Source organism: Nycticebus coucang, chromosome 3 (assembly GCF_027406575.1).
Source record: "Nycticebus coucang isolate mNycCou1 chromosome 3, mNycCou1.pri, whole genome shotgun sequence".
NCBI lineage: Eukaryota > Metazoa > Chordata > Mammalia > Primates > Lorisidae > Nycticebus > Nycticebus coucang.
Window position 1 is genome coordinate 77,211,226 of NC_069782.1, and position 17,337 is coordinate 77,228,562.

The 17,337-nt window shown below is 37.6% G+C and overlaps 1 protein-coding gene across 6 annotated transcripts in view; it reads left to right on the top strand.

Annotated features, from left to right (window-relative positions):
* Positions 1-17,337, top strand: part of PARG (poly(ADP-ribose) glycohydrolase) — a 147,368-nt gene that overhangs the window by 121,798 nt on the left and 8,233 nt on the right. For all 6 annotated transcript variants that reach the window (XM_053584978.1, XM_053584977.1, XM_053584981.1 and 3 more), the window contains one exon: positions 8,613-8,718. In XM_053584978.1, the coding sequence (XP_053440953.1) occupies positions 8,613-8,718 (106 nt within the window). The remainder of the gene's footprint in view (positions 1-8,612; positions 8,719-17,337) is intronic.

Here is a 17,337-nt window from a genome sequence, read left to right on the forward strand (position 1 = left end):
CTGGTTTGAACCCAACCCAGGCCAACTAAAACAACGACAACTGCAACAACAACAATAAAATAGCCAGGCATTGTGGCAGGTGCCTGTAATCCCAGCTACTTGGGAGGCTGAGGCAAGAGGGTCGCTTAAGCCCAAGAGTTTGAGGTTGTTGTGAGCTATGATGTTATAGCACTCTACTGAGGGCGACAACTTGAGACTCTGTCTCAAAAAAAAAAAAAAGAATGTTTGTCATTGAATTCTCAAAACATATTATTTACTCAAACATGTATATGTAAATTTGTTATATGGTCATTGATAGTAGGAGACAAGTAGGTAGTTTGGAGAGAAACATGAAATAGAAAGTAGAATCAAAATGTATTTAGCCATAGTTATGTGGATAACTTTTTTATGGATAAAATCTATACTCCCTCATATACTATACCTTCCAGTGGGAGCTAGATCGTTCATGTTTAGAAATTATCCTCAACAATGATCTTGGAAAAGGTCATCTTTGGGCATAAATATATATTTATTTTTTTCCTTTTTTTTTTTTTTTGAGACAGAGTCTCACTATGTCGTGCTTGGTAGAGTGCTGTGACATCACAGCTCACAGCAACCTCAAACTCTTGGGCTTAAGTGATCCTCTTGCCTCAGCCTCCCAAGTAGCTGGGACTATAGGTCCCTGGCCCAAGGCCTGGCTGTGTTTTTGTTGCAGTTATTTAGCTGGCCCCGGCTGGGTTCAAACCTGTCACCTTGGTGTATGTGGCTGGCGCCGTAACCAGTGTGCAATGGGCGCCGGGCTTTTTTTTTTTTTTTTTCTTTTTGAGACAGAGTCTTATTCTGTGCCCTGGGTAGAGTGCTATGGCATCATAGCTTATAGCAACCTTATCCTCTGGGCTTGAGCAATCCTCAGCAATCCTCAGCTTCTAGAGTAGCTGGTACTACAGGTGCCTGCCTGGATGCCTAGCTGTTTTTAGAGACAGGGTCTCACTTTTGCTTAGGCTAGTCTCTAACTTTAAGCTCAGGTGATCTACCCATGTTGGCCTCTCAAAGTGCTAGGATTACAGGCATGAGCCACCAAACCTGGCCAATTGACTTTCTCTACCTTCACTTACATGTCACTGACCTTTATTTTACCAGCCTCAGAGACAGCAGAAATTTTAAAGACATGGAGCCTTGTTATATATGAATAGGTTAAGTTGTAAGTATTGGCAACATTGAAAAATGTTTGTAGAATATATGCAGAGAGAAAGGAATACTTACTTATACACAGTGTCAAGACTGCAAATAAGTACAACCTCTGTGGAAAACAGTATGGAGATTTCTGAAAAAACTCCAGGTAGACTTGTCATTCAGTGTGGCATTCCCACTCCTGAGTGTCTATTGAAAGGAAAAGGAGCCTTTCTATCAAAAAGATACTGTCACTCAAATGTTTATTGCAGCACAGTTTACAGTTGAAAAGAAGTGGGTTCAACCGAAGTGCCCATCAATTCATGAGTAGATGAATAAAATGTGGTATATGTGTATCATGGAATACTACTCAGCCATAAAAAGTGTGAATTAATGCCTTTTGCAACAATTTAGAGGAACTGGCCACCATTCTCCTGAGTGAAGTATCTCAAGATTGGAGAAACAATAACACTTGTGCTGATTATTAAATTAGAACTAACCAGTGAACACACATGTGCACAGAGGGAAGTAAAATTCAGTAGAAATCCAGAAGGAGGAGGAGAGGGGGGAGGAGTAGAGGAGCAAAAACATACCTGATGGGTTCAAGGAACACTATTTGGGTGATGGGCACACATAGCTGTGACTCAAGCGTTACAAAACTGATCCATGTAACCAAAAGCATGTGTACCACCTTAATATTTTGAAATACAATAAATAAAATTATTTATAAATTTTAAAAATGATTCATTAAATGGGTGATGATGAAATAATTTTTAAACAGTGCTAATATCATTTTTTGAGGCATATAATCTAGAAATAATACACTGTATTATTATACTGTGCAGGCGTCCTCAAACTTTTTAAACAGGGGGCTAGTTCACTGTCCCTCAGACCGTTGGAGGGCCAGACTATAGTTTTAAAAAAAAAGCTATGAACAAATTCCTATGCACACTGCACATATCTTATTTTGAAGTAAAAAAACAAAATGGGAACAAATACAATCACACCGCCTCATGTGGCCCGCGGGCCGCAGTTTGAGGACCCCTGGTATACTGTGTGTGATTCTTTCAGTCAAGTGCAGGTAGAGTTTGTCTTTTAATTGTACAGGTAACAATAGTAAAAGTAATTCTCATTAAATTATTGCTTACTGTATACATGCAAGGCAGTCAGTGTTTAAATGCATTGTCTCATTTAATCCATAAAGCATAAATACTGTTCTTATCTCCAGTTTGGAGACAGTGAACTGATCCTTCAATAGAGTTGAGTGGTTTTACTAAGATCACAAATCTGGGCAGTGACCAAACCCTAAATCTAGGCTCCTCAACTTCAGATCACTTTTTAAAAATGTAAATTCTCTGACATAGGGATTATCATAACTAGATCTGACCTTCATACTTTCCATGATTCACCCTTACATCATTGAGAATATTCTCTGCCTTTGGTGAACACCTGATCTTCTATAGGCACATGCCTGGGTCACTTCTTTAATCATAAACTTATATTGTGGCCAAGGTGCCTGTTGAGTTCTTTTCTTAATATCCATTTCCGTTTGGTATTTGTTTTCAAGGAAATCTGAGGGTTTTTCTCCAGCCTATTTAATAAAGTCCCTGGAGACTAGGAAATACCACAGGTATAATACAGCCTGTTGACACGTGGGGTAACATTGTGAAAGCACACAGTTCAGGTCCTGGCATGTGAGAAAGCATTCAATAGATGTGTGTTCTTTCATTCACTGCTATACTCCAAAATATTTGTTCTTTTAGTAGAGGTTTTTTTTTTTTTTTAACTTTTTCACTGAAAAAGGAAAAAGTGGATGATTTTGTTGAATATACCATTGACAACTTTGGGTCTTCTAAATCAAAGTATTCTATCCCTTATTAGTTATATTTACCTATTAAAATAGATTTATGAATTTTAGTGCAAGCATAGAAATTTCACATAAACTTAGAATATTTAATTGAGCATTTTATATCTTACGTTTTATAAGCTCTGGTTTAAAGCAGAAGTCTTCATTGAATTACTTTCAAGATGACTCGCACAATTCTACTTTTTTTTTTATGCCACGGAGAAAGTAGAGAAGAATAGAAAAACTGCATTTTTCTAAATGAAGTAACATAGCTTAAGACCGACCAGTTTTCCTCATGAGAAAGATAGTTTGGATCCCTAAGCTTTGCAGTACAATTTGCTACTTTGGGATATTTCCTTCCCAGATGATAATTGAAAGGGCAATCCCACAAAGTGCTTTATTACCTCTGGAAAAGGTCTGTTTCATCCAGTCTCCACATGTCCTATTGGACTTGCATGATGACCTACAGGTAGATTTAGTTGGTTTTTAGAAGAAGGAATCAGTCTGCTTTGATCTAACTGACACAGAAGCAATTTTTAATCCTGTGAGAGGTCACTCGGTTGACATTCTGGAGAATTATCTTTGAGGTTGGAAAGATTTATGACTCCAGCTTGTAAAAGTGGCAGATAGCTCTGGCAGAGGAGAAAGAAATCACCTGTGAAAAGTTTTATTTAGCTATGCTAGACTCCTTTAGTGAGAGTAGGTAATGAATATATTTCGTGGAGCCTTCTGGATTTGAACAAAGTGGAGAGATACTTCTAGCAGAAAGTCCACCATCATTTATTTTTTTAAAAAACTTGATTGTTTTTTTTTGTTACTACTCAACCACTAAATTTGGAGTGGGTTGGTTATTAAACCAAAGCTTGATAACAAAACCAAACAATATTTGTAACTGATATTTCTAAGAAGTTCAACATGTGATCATTTGTAATTTTTTCTTAAAATATGTATCACTTTGCTCTTTTGGAATATTAGTTCAAAATGTATCACTGATGTGTCATTTCTAGTGAGTTTTCCTGTAAGTTTCTCAACATATAGATGAGAATTACCATGAGATACCTAAACCAATCCTAGATTTTATACCTAAGGAAACTTAGGTCTGCATACTTAATTCACTTTATATTGCATTTGAAAGTGGCAAAAATAAAAGATAAAAAAGGTCATCCATAATTCTACCTTTTAAATAGTTTTCATTTTTGTAGGTTTTTTTCCACATGAAATTTAGTTTCATATGAATATACTTAAAAGTTAACCTATAATTTTTTGTTTTATCTATTTCATTTAACCACATATTATAATTATTTTTTATACTTTTAATAATCATTTGAATAAAGTGTTTCATGAGATAGGACAGATTCAAATATAGTACTATGATTTAACTACTGTCTTTACCTTTTGAACAGTTGGTGGTCCCCAATTTTTCTTTATGTAAGGTAGAAATATGTTTGTACAGTTGATATTTCTTTAGAAGAAATTTACAAAAATGTTATTACTGAGTCTAAGGATAATTTTAAGTCTCTTGATTAATATTACTTTATTCTATTCCAAAAGATCCTTAATGGTCTTTTTATATCATGGGGGGGGTTGTTGTTGTTGTTTTGTAGAGACAGAGTCTTACTTTGTCACCCTCAGTAGAGTGCTGTGACGTCACAGCTCACAGCAACCTCCAACTCCTGGGCTTAAGTGATTCTCTTGCCTCAGCCTCCTGAGTAGCTGGGACTACAGGCATCCGCTACAACGCCCGGCTATTTTTTGTTGTCGTTGTTGCAGTTTGGCCAGGGCCGGGTTTGAACCCACCACCCTTGGTATATGAAGCCAGTCCCTACCCACTGAGCCACAGGTGCCGCCCAATCATGGTTATTTTTATGAAATCACAGAATACTCTAAAAACCTCAGGAAATCAGTATCAAGTATGTATCAAACAAGTATGATAAATTGACTTCATATAAATAAATGATTCTTCAGGCATAATTTTATTAAATTATTAATCCAGCAAACAGTTTAATGTATTTAGATGATAATGAAAGACAGCCTTTAAAGTCAAAGGTCACTTAATGATGAGGGCACGTTCTGGAAAATATTTGTTGTGCAAACATCATAGAGTGCACTCATACAAGCCTAAGTTGTATAGCCCGTAGACTTTTACAGCAGTTTGCTTTGGTCCCTTTTCCACTTTTTGTTTCCTTTCTGTATCTGTATCTTCACTACTTCCTGGTTAGTCTCTAGTTTTTAACTCTAGATATTAGTATTTTTTCTCTTCTTCTTAATGCACTCTTTGCACTCTTCCCTCTCTTTTTCTCTTCACATCAAAATTCATTCTGGGATAGGAGTGTTGATTGGTATCTTCTCCTTAGTATCCTGGGGTGTGAATGCTTCCTCTTTCCCCCACTACTAGTTGTTCATTACTACAAATAAATTCCTTTGCTATTGCTGAATATCGGGTCAGGGTATGACTAGAGTTCAAGCTAGCTTTCTTTTTCTCTCACAGCTTTGATCAATCTCCTCAAGTCCTCTGGCTGTGACTGGGGAAAAAGAAAAGTGTTGCCAATATGGAGCTCTTGAGAAAACTTGCAACTCTTTTGAAGTTTCTGTCTTCTTTTTTTAATTTTCAGATATACATGTGTTCATTAGGCTTCCACTTTTTGCCTTCACAAAATTAAAAAGGCTCAAAATTTAACAACAATAACAACTAATATTTATAAATAAAAATAAAAGATAATTTCAAAAAACAGATCATGGCATGAGGTCTCTATCTTTATCTCATCTTTGTTTCTTTTTTATTAGTATTATTATTAAGTCATAACTGTGTACATTGATGCATTTATGGGGTTCAGTGTACTGATTTGATATACAATGTGAAATGCTTACGTTGAACTGATTAACACATCCATCACAATTATACTCTTAATAGTTTTGAAATGTACCATGGCATCATGCCATTAGGTGAGGTTCCCCCCAAATACCCTTCCTCCTCCTGCCTCCCCCTCCCCTCTCTCTTCTCTTCCCTTCTATTTTCTGGACTATAGTTATGTTTACCATTTATGTGAATGTGTAGATGACTATATATTGATTTCATAGTAGTACTGAGTATATCAGATACTTTTTTTTCCATTCTTGAGATACTTTACTAAGAAGAATATGTTCCAGTTCCATCCAAGTAAACATAAAAGATGCAATGCCTCCATCTTTTTTATGGCTGCATAGTATTCTATGGTGTACATATACTGCAATTTGTTAATCCATTCATGGGTCCATGTGCATTTGGGTGATCTTTGTTTCTTACTGAAGGAGTACAATTCCTATTGTAAAAGGAAAGGCCCTCTGATTCAAGGCCCTGCCCTAGTCTCCATTGTGTAAGGGATCCTTCTCCTTCCTGGAGAAGGGAGAAATCTGGGCAGACTCTCTAAAGGAGATTCAGGAGAACTTACTATTTCTCTTATTTCTGACCTTAGAAATGCTTGGTTTTTAACAGAATAAAATAATTTTGTAGGTAATCACTGTAATATTTATTCTTTATATGTAGTACCTTTATATGTAGTACCTAATTAGTACGTAATTTAAGAACATATAATTTTTATCTGATTTTTTAAAAATTGTGTTTGATATTATGTGATCAAAACACTGAGTGTAGTTTAATTTCAGTTTCCTGGTTTTTGATATGGCCATTATTCAGGATGGTTAATTTTTCAGGAAAATGGGTTGATGTTTTATATTAGATTCTTCTTCTAATGTAAATGTTTCAAATTCTCCATTGTCAGGTCTTAGCTTCACTGAACTATTTTTTACCCACTAAAGTAAAGTAACCCAGTTATTTAGAGATAGTGGTAAAGGAAGAGATAAAAACCATTCTGATAGTACACGTGTGGAACAGAGACATGAGCCAGGAGGCTGAGGAGGCCTCTTCATCTAGGCATGTTAGAAAAAAATGGAAAGAAAGTGACAAAATTATGTTTATTCTGACAGAGGGCTTGTTCTTCCCCTTGTCATATAATGGCACAATCTTTCCAAGAGCCTATTCGAAGAAATGGAGCACTCTGATTTTTTTGACCTGAAAGAGATTTTCAGAAACTCCATGTATCTGATTATGCAGGTAATTTGTGAGTTCTTGTGTAAGCTGTGTACCACAGTGTTGAATAATGGTGCAATACCAAGTTACAATTAATATCTGTCAGGATTTATAGCGTAGGAGGGTGAGGAAGGAATAGCCTTGTTAATTTATCCAGACAGTGTGTAAAATAAATTTTTATACCTTTGTGGAAGCTTCAGAGAGCAAATTACTATATTTCTATGTGTGGGTTTCATAGAAGCATCTTTCTTTATCCTTGGTTTTTCTTTGGCAGCATTTGTCACAGATCATTCTTTTTATTTTATTTGCTGTTATATACATGGTATAAGCCAATATTCTAGGCTTTGTTTGGTACTGAAGAGAGCCCAGGGGAGATTTGCTTTGCTTTTTTACCCACTAAAGTAAAGTAACCCAGTTATTTAGAGATAGTAGTAAAGGAAGAGATGAAAACCATTCTGATAGTAGACATGTAAAAAAGCAAAGCAAAACTAACATGGGCTGATAGTTTAGGAAAACTACAGAAAGGAGGCAGAGAGACAAACTAAGCCAGCAAAAAAGAAATGGAAATCAGGAACTCTGGGATATTAAACTGACGTCCTTCACATGTGTAAAATGATGTTCATTTAATTAATACTTGCATTCTTGGGATATAATGTATTTTTCTCAGGTTACTGACAGATTTTTAAGTATTTTAGTTTAGGGAGGGCATGGTGGATTACTCCTGTAATCCTAGCACTCTTGCTGAGTTCAAGACCAGCCCCAGCAAGAGCGTAACCCCGTCTCTACTAAAAATACAAAAATTACCCAGGTGTTGTGGCTGGCGCCTATAGTCCAAGCTGAAGCAAGAGGATCACTTGAGCCCAGGAGTTTGAGGTTGCTTGAACTAAGGCTGAGGCCATGGCACTCTAGCCTGAGACAACAGAGTGAGACTCTGTCTCATACATATATACATATATTCTAGCTTAAAACAGAGCTATAAAAATAGAGAACCTTAGAGCTGAAAAGTATCTGAAAGGTTATTTCATAACCAGGCGTAGAAATCCCCTTTATAGATGTTTGCTCTTTGTTAGGCATTTCAGTGGCAGGAAACACATTTAAAAGCTAATCACAGTTATTAATCTAGTCTCAGTAACTCAGAGAGAGTGCTGAGAAGGCATAATAGTGACCCTTTGCCTGATGAAAAAATGGTAATCAGAAGCCTTCTGGTGCCTTTCCTGGTAGTTTGTAATTGGAAACTCATCAGTTCTAGATATTTCCATTTGTTTGTTTGAATCAGACAAAGAAACCAAGATTTACATTGCTTTAAGGAATTTGATTTGTCTGGTTTCAAAACAAATAAATATTAGAATCTGCCATATTGTACTCTCTTCCTTGTATAATCCCAGGCTCTACTTTAGCCCCTATGAAAAAAAAGAAAAAGAGAGACGAGAGAACATAAGCTGATGATAGATACTGACCCTAGTATAGTAATAGTACTGATCTTATACGTCACTCAGAAATACTGTTGGTGTCTAGTTACTCATGTGCTTTGATAATCCCTTTATCCTGCAGGCTTACTGTGGATTTCTCCGTCCTGGAGTTTCTTCACAGAATCTTTCTGCAGTGGCCACTGGAAACTGGGGCTGTGGTGCCTTTGGGGGTGATGCTAGATTAAAAGGTGAGTTGATACTGTAAAAAAGGATAGATAGCATCCTGAACAGGACAAGAAGTTCATCCTTCAAGACAGATTTCTAATGTTCTGTCAAAGTAAGAGACCACAAAAATCTAAGAGAAAAGGAAAAAGAATATTTGACACATTCTTTTTTTTTAATTATTTTATTTTGTGTGTGTGTGTGATTTATTTATTTTTTAATTTATTTTTTTATTGTTAAATCATAGCTGTGTACATTAGTGCAATCAAGGGGTACAATGTGCTGGTTTCATATACAATCTGAAATATTCTCATCAAACTGTTCAATGTAGCCTTCATGGCATTTTCTTAGTTATTGTTGACACCGTATGCTTTTCTTCCTTTTATGTTTAAAAGAATTCTTATTTTAATTTACTATTTCCCTGCAGAGGTCACTTATCTTTTTGATCTACCAGACACACTATTCAGTTGAATATAGCAAGGTTGGTGGGACAGAATAATGCATAAAGACTATGAAGTTTCAAACCAAAGCACCCATCAAGTACTTACCTTCACTGGAGTGATTATTATGGACAGACTTATTTCATTGACTCTCTATTTCATCCACCAAACTTATTGGGCATCTGCCATGTTCTGGGCATTGTGATAGGCTCTGAGAATAAAAAGATGAAAAAGATGTGGTCGGGCCCGGCTATGAATTCACAGCAGCATATGAGAGGGAGACATACTCAAATGCAGCAGGTGCTTTAATGCAGGTCTGTGGTCCTTAGTATAGCTTGGGAGAGCTGTGTGAGTGGCACAGAGAAGGAGACATCGGGTACCCGAGAGAGGTGAACATTTCTTGTGTTTTATTGTTTATGGTAGAAAAATCACAAAACCCGATCAGCAGAGCTATTGGCCATTTACCAGACTGACATTTACTTTACTTTTGAAAGTTATCAGTTATAGGAAATAACGTTATATTATTACTTAGGTTGATTACTGTTCCATTTCATCCCACTGGTATGATACCACTGTGTATACCACAATACAATTCTGGCACTATCTGCCTTGAATTACCCCAGATCCCACAGATGAAGGACAGAGTCCACAAGACAGCCCTCACTTCAAACTCCATCCGGAAGTTTCATGGGGATCCCTAGTCCACTCACATTTCTGACCAACTGGCTACCAGTCCAGGAGTTTCCATGACCCTGCCTGAGGAGAACTCGTTAAAATCCTGTACTTACAATTACGGGCGTTTATTTATTTAATTTTATAATTATTATTTTTTTTGAGACAGAGTTTCACTTTTTCACCCTCAGTAGAGTGCGGTAGTGTCATAGCTCACAACAACCTCAAATTCTTGGGCTCAGGCAGTCCTCTTGCCTGAGCCTCCCGTGTAGCTGGGACTACTGGCACTTGCCACAATGCCCGGCTATTTTTTTAGAGATGGGGGTCTCACTGTGGCTCAGGCTAGTCTTGAACTCCTGAGCTCAGGCCATCCACCCATCTCATCCTCCCAGAGTGCTAGGATTACATGCATGAGCCGCTGCGCCCAGCCTTACAATTGCAGTTTTATTTTAAAGGTGAGGCCTGGGAGGAAAGGCAGAGCTTCCACTACCTCTTCAGTGAGGTGTCAGAGCACCTCACTCTGTGGTGTTCTGATTGGCCATGCAACTCAGTCCCTAGCCCTACCCCACTCCAGGAGGTCAGGCTTCTGGATTGTGTCATTAACATAACAAAGACTGGCACTCATTAAATTCCTGAAGTTTTTTTCGAAGCTCCTACTGAGAACCTAAGACTAAGATTTGACAGATTTTTTTGTTACATCACTGATATCACAGTAACAATAAAACAATAAAGCAAACATAAAGCAGCCAGCTGGCCTTCATAGCCAAACTAGATATTGATAAAAATCTGTCTCCTTGGGAATAAAACAGTTGAATCTGTCATAATGTCAGATTGCCTTCCTCCTCAACAATAAAAAAGCTTGTTATTATTTTTATAAAAATGATACTTTTTTTCAAAAATAAAATATTACCATGAAGAATGTAAAAATTATCAGAAGTCACGTAACACTAACATTTGTGTGTTCATCCTTTTGGACAGTTCTGTGTAATAGTATGTAACCAATTTAATGAGATCACACCCTCTGTTTTCTAACCTCTGTTTGAAAATGCTGCAGTCTCATGGATGGTTTTCAACACTAACAAATAAGCTGCTCTCAACTTTTTTTTTTTTGAGATGGAGTCTTACTTTGTCACCCTTGGTAGAGTACTGTAGTATCATAGCTCACAGCAACCTCAAACTCTTTGTGTTCAAGCTATTCTCTTGCCACAGTCCCCCAATTAGTGTCAACATGTTTTAATGGCTACATAGTATTCTGCTGTATAACCATTTATACCATAATTTGTTTCACAGATTCCTCATTCACAGATGGTTGATATGTTTTTACTATCTTATAAACAATACTACCGTGTAAATTATTTATATATATCTTCTTAGGGTAAATTCCTAGAAGTAAGATTATTGACTTAAAGGAATGTGTATTTTATTAGTATATTTCGATACTTGTTCCAGTTGCCCACTATGGATTACTATGTGTGAATTCACATGGTCTTCTTTGCATGAGAAACCTCACCATGATGGGATATTATCAATCTTTTTAATTTCTCTGAGGTTGAGCAATTTTCATGTATTTATTGACCATTTGTTTGGATCGTGAATTGCTTTTTTATGCTTTCTGCCCATTTATCTCTTTGGGAGTAGTTTTATTTTTCACTGGCTAATAATAATTCTTTGTCTATTAACAAATATTAATTGTTTAACTGTTTATAAAAAGTACAGACTTTCTTTTCTTCAATTTTTTCATTCCTTTCAGCCCATTTGGCTGTGGCCATCCTCAGTTACTCTTATGTGTTCTGATTTTTGTGATGTACTTAGAAAAATTTTTCTTGTCTTGTCTCCTTATTCTAAAGACTTTTTTTTTTTAAATTATTTATTCTAAAGACTTTCCACCTACATTTTCTGTGAATTCAAAAACAGGAACTGTATGGTACTTTTTTCCAGTGCTTTGAAAGTCTATAAAAGATTTTCTGGTTTTTTAAAATGAAATTCTTTATCATCCTGAATTTGTTTGAGAAAACCTGTTTTTCACTTGGGGCTTATTGATCTTATGACAGACATGTTTTTTCTGTTTTTCACTTAAGTAAAATGAATGGCTAGATTCATGTCATCAATCCAGAGACCAGGTCTGCCATAAGCCGCGGTCATTTGTGATGGACAACTGGGAAAGCTTTGTGAATGTGTTCACTCGTTTCTTCTCCCACCACCCCCGCCCAGCTTGAAAGCCTTTCTCTCAGACTACTTTTGCGTGCACCTGATGACTGACTGTCAGGTGTACTATTCAGAGATTTCCAAATATAATTATCTTCATTATTGAGATTTAAACTTTGAAATGACATTTTGATATCCCCTGTCCTTTGTTAGCTTGAATAATCATTAAAAAAAATTAGAAGTAATTGTGGCCTACAGTGGGGAATTGGATATTAAAACTGGGATTTTGAAAAGAAAGAAATTATGGCACATCTATCTAATGAAATATTATGCAGCTACTAAAAAACCATTGCAGAAATAAATCTGTTGACATGGAAAGGTGTTTTTGGACTATTGCCATACGTAGAGAGACACATGGTATAGGGCATATGAGGTCTGATAATTAAAGTTCTCAAACTTATTCTAGAAAAAGTGCTGCATACTTCATTGTTGAATATCACTACAGTCACCTTGAAAGCACTCCCCTTGGGAAGCTATGTATCAACATCAGCACCTAGTCTACCCTTCAAAGCAATTTTTTTTAATTTTTTAAGATTATTTTATTTTATTTTTGAGACAGAGTCTTACTCTATTGTCCTGGGTAGAGTGCTGTGGTGTCATGGCTCACAGCAACCTCAAACCTCAAACTTCTGAGCTCAAGCATTCCTTGCCTCAGCCTCCTGAGTAGATGGGACTATAGGCGCCTGCCACAATGCTTGGCTAGTTTATCTATTTTTAGTAGAGACAGGGGTCTCTTGCTCTTGCTCAGGCTGGTCTTGAACTCCTGATCTCAAGCTATCCACCTGCCTTGGCCTCCCAGAATGCTGGGATTACAGACATTAGGCACCACACCCTGCCTTCAAAGCAATTTTAGTATTCTTTTTCTGGAATGGCTGTTGTATTACTCTTGATGTCCTGAATGTGTTCAAAATGTCTTCCTTTTAATATTTCCTTTATCTTTGGGTACAAAAAAAAAGTCATTGGGTGCCAGGTCAGGTGAGTAGGGAGAGTATTCCAATATAGTTATTTGTTTACTAGTGGAAAACTCCCTCAGAGACAGTGCTGTGTGAGCGGGTGCGTTGTCATGATACAAGAGCCACACCTTTCTCATGCCAAGATTTTCAGTTAAGATCTTACTGTTTTTCTTTTGATGTTTACTTAGTCTGCCATGTTTTTCATAGTTCGCTGTTGGTTTTGACTGACATTTAGAAGAATTTTTTCCCCCAACCTTCCCACCCTCCCCCTTGGAATTTTTTTTACATGTTTTGTGAGTTCTGTTCCTTACTGGCCACCTGTATCTTTCTTCATTAGTGATGCTTTCTCTCCCCTCACAAAAACATTTAATCCATTTTTACATGCTGATTTCTTCATGGCATTATCTCCATCAACTTGAACTAACATGTCCCTGATTGCACTTCCACTGTTGCCAACTTTGACGAGACATTTAATATTTGTTCATTGCTCTAATTCAAGCTCCAACATTCTCATGTCAGCACACAAAACACAATAATGAGTGCCACTCAGCAAGACATTGCCATGTGTCAACACAAACACAACCATACAACCGCGAGACACTGATATAAACCTTATTGGGTTGTTTGAATAGTGCTGCCAATGTAAGTGCACCATGGCAAGTTTGTGAACTTAATTGTCAGACCTCATATAAACCATTTTAAAAATTAAATTATGAGTATGAAATATACAAACTTGAGATTCTGTATGGTTATCTGTTATGTATTAAGATTAACTATGGTTGTCTCTAAGTGGGTGATAAGTTATTTTCTTTTTAATTTGTATTTTCCTATTGTATTTTCTATATTGTTTTTGTATCAAAAATCTTACCAAAAATTTTTTATTGAGTGGAGATATGAGCATGTATAAAAACCTTAAATGTGTATTGCTTTTATTAGAAATAGGGCTAAACTGGAGGCTGAGGCAGGAGGATCACTTGGACCCAGGAGTTTGAGGCCAACTTGGGCAACATAGCAAGGCCCTGTGTCTTTAAGAAAGAAGGTGAAAGATTTCTTAATGTGCTTTTTGCCTTGTACATGAGTTTTGCAACTTACTACAATTTAGTTTTAACTGCTTTAATTGAACATTATTATGACAACTATTAAGAGAACATTTTCATGTTTTAATTATTCAACAGACATTTATTAACAACTTTCTTCCCCAAGCAACTAGTGACCCTAGGAGCCAGAGGGTAGTTACAAGAGGAATAGGGGGAGGTGGCGTGCATTGGTACCTGGCTCCGGCAGCAGCCAGTGGAGTTCTCTCAGTTCTCCTGCCTGGCTCCTGTCTTTCTGAGCACACTGTGGAGGCCCAAGGGAAAGCACTTTTGAGTGAATGTGAACTCTGCTTATTTATGTTGCTCCTAATGATTCTAAAGTGACCCCCTAATCCACAGTTGACTTTTAACATTTTTTTAAAGTTTTAGCCGACTTATTACTCATTTGTATGGTGGCTGCATCTTCTTCCTGTGCCCTTTCAAAGGGCAGACAGTTCATATATTTCATCTCCCTGGAGGTGCTTGTGACACTTTAGTTGCCTTGCAACTCAACTCTGGTAGACTCAGGAAAAGATTACAGTATTTGGCCTTTCCTCATTGTTATAGTGGAAGTAACATTTTTTTTGTTTGTTTTGAGACAGAGTCTCATTATGTCACCCTCGGTAGAGGGCGCCGTGGCGTCACAGCTCACAGCAACCTCAAACTCTTGGGCTTAAGCAATTCTCTTGCCTCAGCCTCCCGAGTAGCTTGGGACTACAGGCGCCTGCCACAACGCCTGGCTATTTTTTTGTTGTAGTTGTCATTGTTGTTTTTAGCAGCCCGGGACCAGACTTGAACCTGCCAGCCCCGGTGTATGTGGCTGGTTCCCTACTCACTGAGCTACAGGTGCCAAGATGTTTTTTAAGCTTTCTACATCCCATCTCAGCAGCAGTTGTTTGGTGGGGACCTACCTCAAGTATACCACCTGGCCTTAGGCACTTAAGAGATTTTTTACTTCATAATTAAAATTTTTTTTAATGGTTAGTTTTTTAAAATTGCTTATTTTATCTCTTATTTCTGATTTTTTTTTACATTTTAATCAATATTTATATATAATACTTTGGAGTTTTTTAAACTATTTTTTGTGACCTAGCATAGTCGCAAGAGATAACCTGATAGAAGCAAGAGAGCAGTTACTACAGAATGGTTAGCACTTGAAAAGGTGTTTCTGGATATGGAACTTAAACTCTTTTCTTACAAGATTCTATACCTATTAGATCATTCTTGTTTTTCTGAATTGATCTTACTTTGTGAGGGGACTGTGTGGCACTTTAAAGTTCTTCTTTATGTGTTCTTGACAGTTTCTCCGTACATCTCCTTTGGTGTTTATTTTTTTAGCATCTCCAGAGTGTTACTTGTGAAAGAGTATATCATTGCCCGTTTACCATAATTTAAAAGTATTATGCACATTTTCTTGTAGTCCCGTTTCTATCTTCATTCCATACCTAGCAGTGACTTGCAAATAAATTATGCTCAATGAATTTCTATTTAACAGATTTATTCAGCAGTCTCTATGTGCCTTTCATTAATCTCAGACTTCGCACAGTCTTTGTAGTCTTTCATCTGTGCCCAGCTAATTCTTTCTCTTCCTAAAGAGTATTGCAGTGGTCACTCGTCCAGAAAGATCCCTCTCACCCTCCATAAGAGTTCTGCATTAGGGTTTTTTCAGTTGAAAGAGACACCAGTGTTGCTAATTCTGCATATCTACAAGGGGATCGTTCCTTGGTGTGTTGGAGGAAGGCAAAGGTAGAGTTGGCCTGCGGGATGAGTAGATCCTAAGGTCAGGTGATCCCTCTGTGCAGTGTGTGTGTTAGTTCCTCTCCTTCCTTTTTCTCTCAGTATGAATGCCTTGTTCTCTTGTTTCCATCAGGTTATCTCTTAAAGGCAGGAACAGGAACCAAATAGTTCCAGACTTAGAATACTGTAGTTGCCAGGTATGGTGGCTCAGTCTATAATCCCAGCACTTTGGGAGGCCCAGGTGGGAGGATCACTTGAGGCTAGGAGTTTGAGACCAGCCTAGGCCACAAGTGAGACACCATCTCCATAAAAACTTAAAAGATGAGCTAGGTGTGATAGCTGTGTGCCTATAGTCCTAGCTACTCAGGAGGCTGAGGCAGGATGATCAATTGAGCCCAGGAGTTTGAGGCTGCCAATGAGCTATTATATGCCACTACACTCCAGCCTAAGCAGTAGAGTGAGACCAAAACAAACAGCTCAGTGCCCATAGCTCAGTGGTTAGGGTGCTGGCCACATGAACTGAGATGGTGGGTTCAAACCCAGCCAGGGCCTGCTAAACAACAATGACAACAATAACAAAAAAATAGCCAGGCGTTGTGGTGGGCGCCTGTAGTCCCAGCTACTTGGGAGGCTGAGGCAAGATAATTGCATAAGCCCGGGAGTTTGAGGTTGCTGTGAGCTATGACCCCACGGCACTCTACCAGGGGCGACATAGTAAGACTCTGTCTCAAAAAAAAAACAAAAAACAAAACAATCACCACCACTGCAATTGAGTGACCCAAGAGCAAAGAAGGAATACTATAATAGGACCAACTTGCCAACTTGGATCACTTCCTTATGAACAAATTATCATAGCCAAGGAGATAAACACTAGACACATCCCCTTAATGGGATTAAGAGGATTTCCAGTTGATTCCCATGATGTATTTATATTGAGTGAAATGTTTCTCAGATAAACTTTTTATAAATGTATTTTTGTTCAGATTTTATGTTCCTTTATAGCAAACCTAAATAACGTCATCACTAATTATTTTGCTGTTTTCAAATCAAAATAGCTAAACTCCAGAAAGCTATTAATCTAGGGAAGGTTGGCATCTGGACAATGCTGATAAGTCATTTTCTACCCTGCTGTTGTTGGCTTGGCCTAGCCCGCAGGGTTCTGTGGGAGGTGTGGTTATGTAAGGGAGAAAGGGGTAGGGGGTGTTAATAGAAAAGGTTAAGTAGAAGAATAGAACTGGGGGCCAGGCCACCTCGATCTGTCTACCACAGGTTCCTTTGCACTTTGCTTTCTTCTGCCATAGCAGACCACATGCTCTGTTTCTCTCCCAGCCTTGCTTGAGTAAGAATATTCCTTTCTTAACATTTCTGTGTTGTCCTTTTTTATGGTTCCGTTGTTAAAGTGGGGTCTTATACAGTAACGTGCATTCCATGCAAAGGCGCCTGGAGCAGGTGACTGTTTCCTACAGGTTGAGGATCCCAAAGCCAAATTTCAAAATGCTCCAAAATGTAAAACTTTGAGCACCAGTGTGATGCTTAAAAGAAATCCTAATTGGAGTATTTCGGAT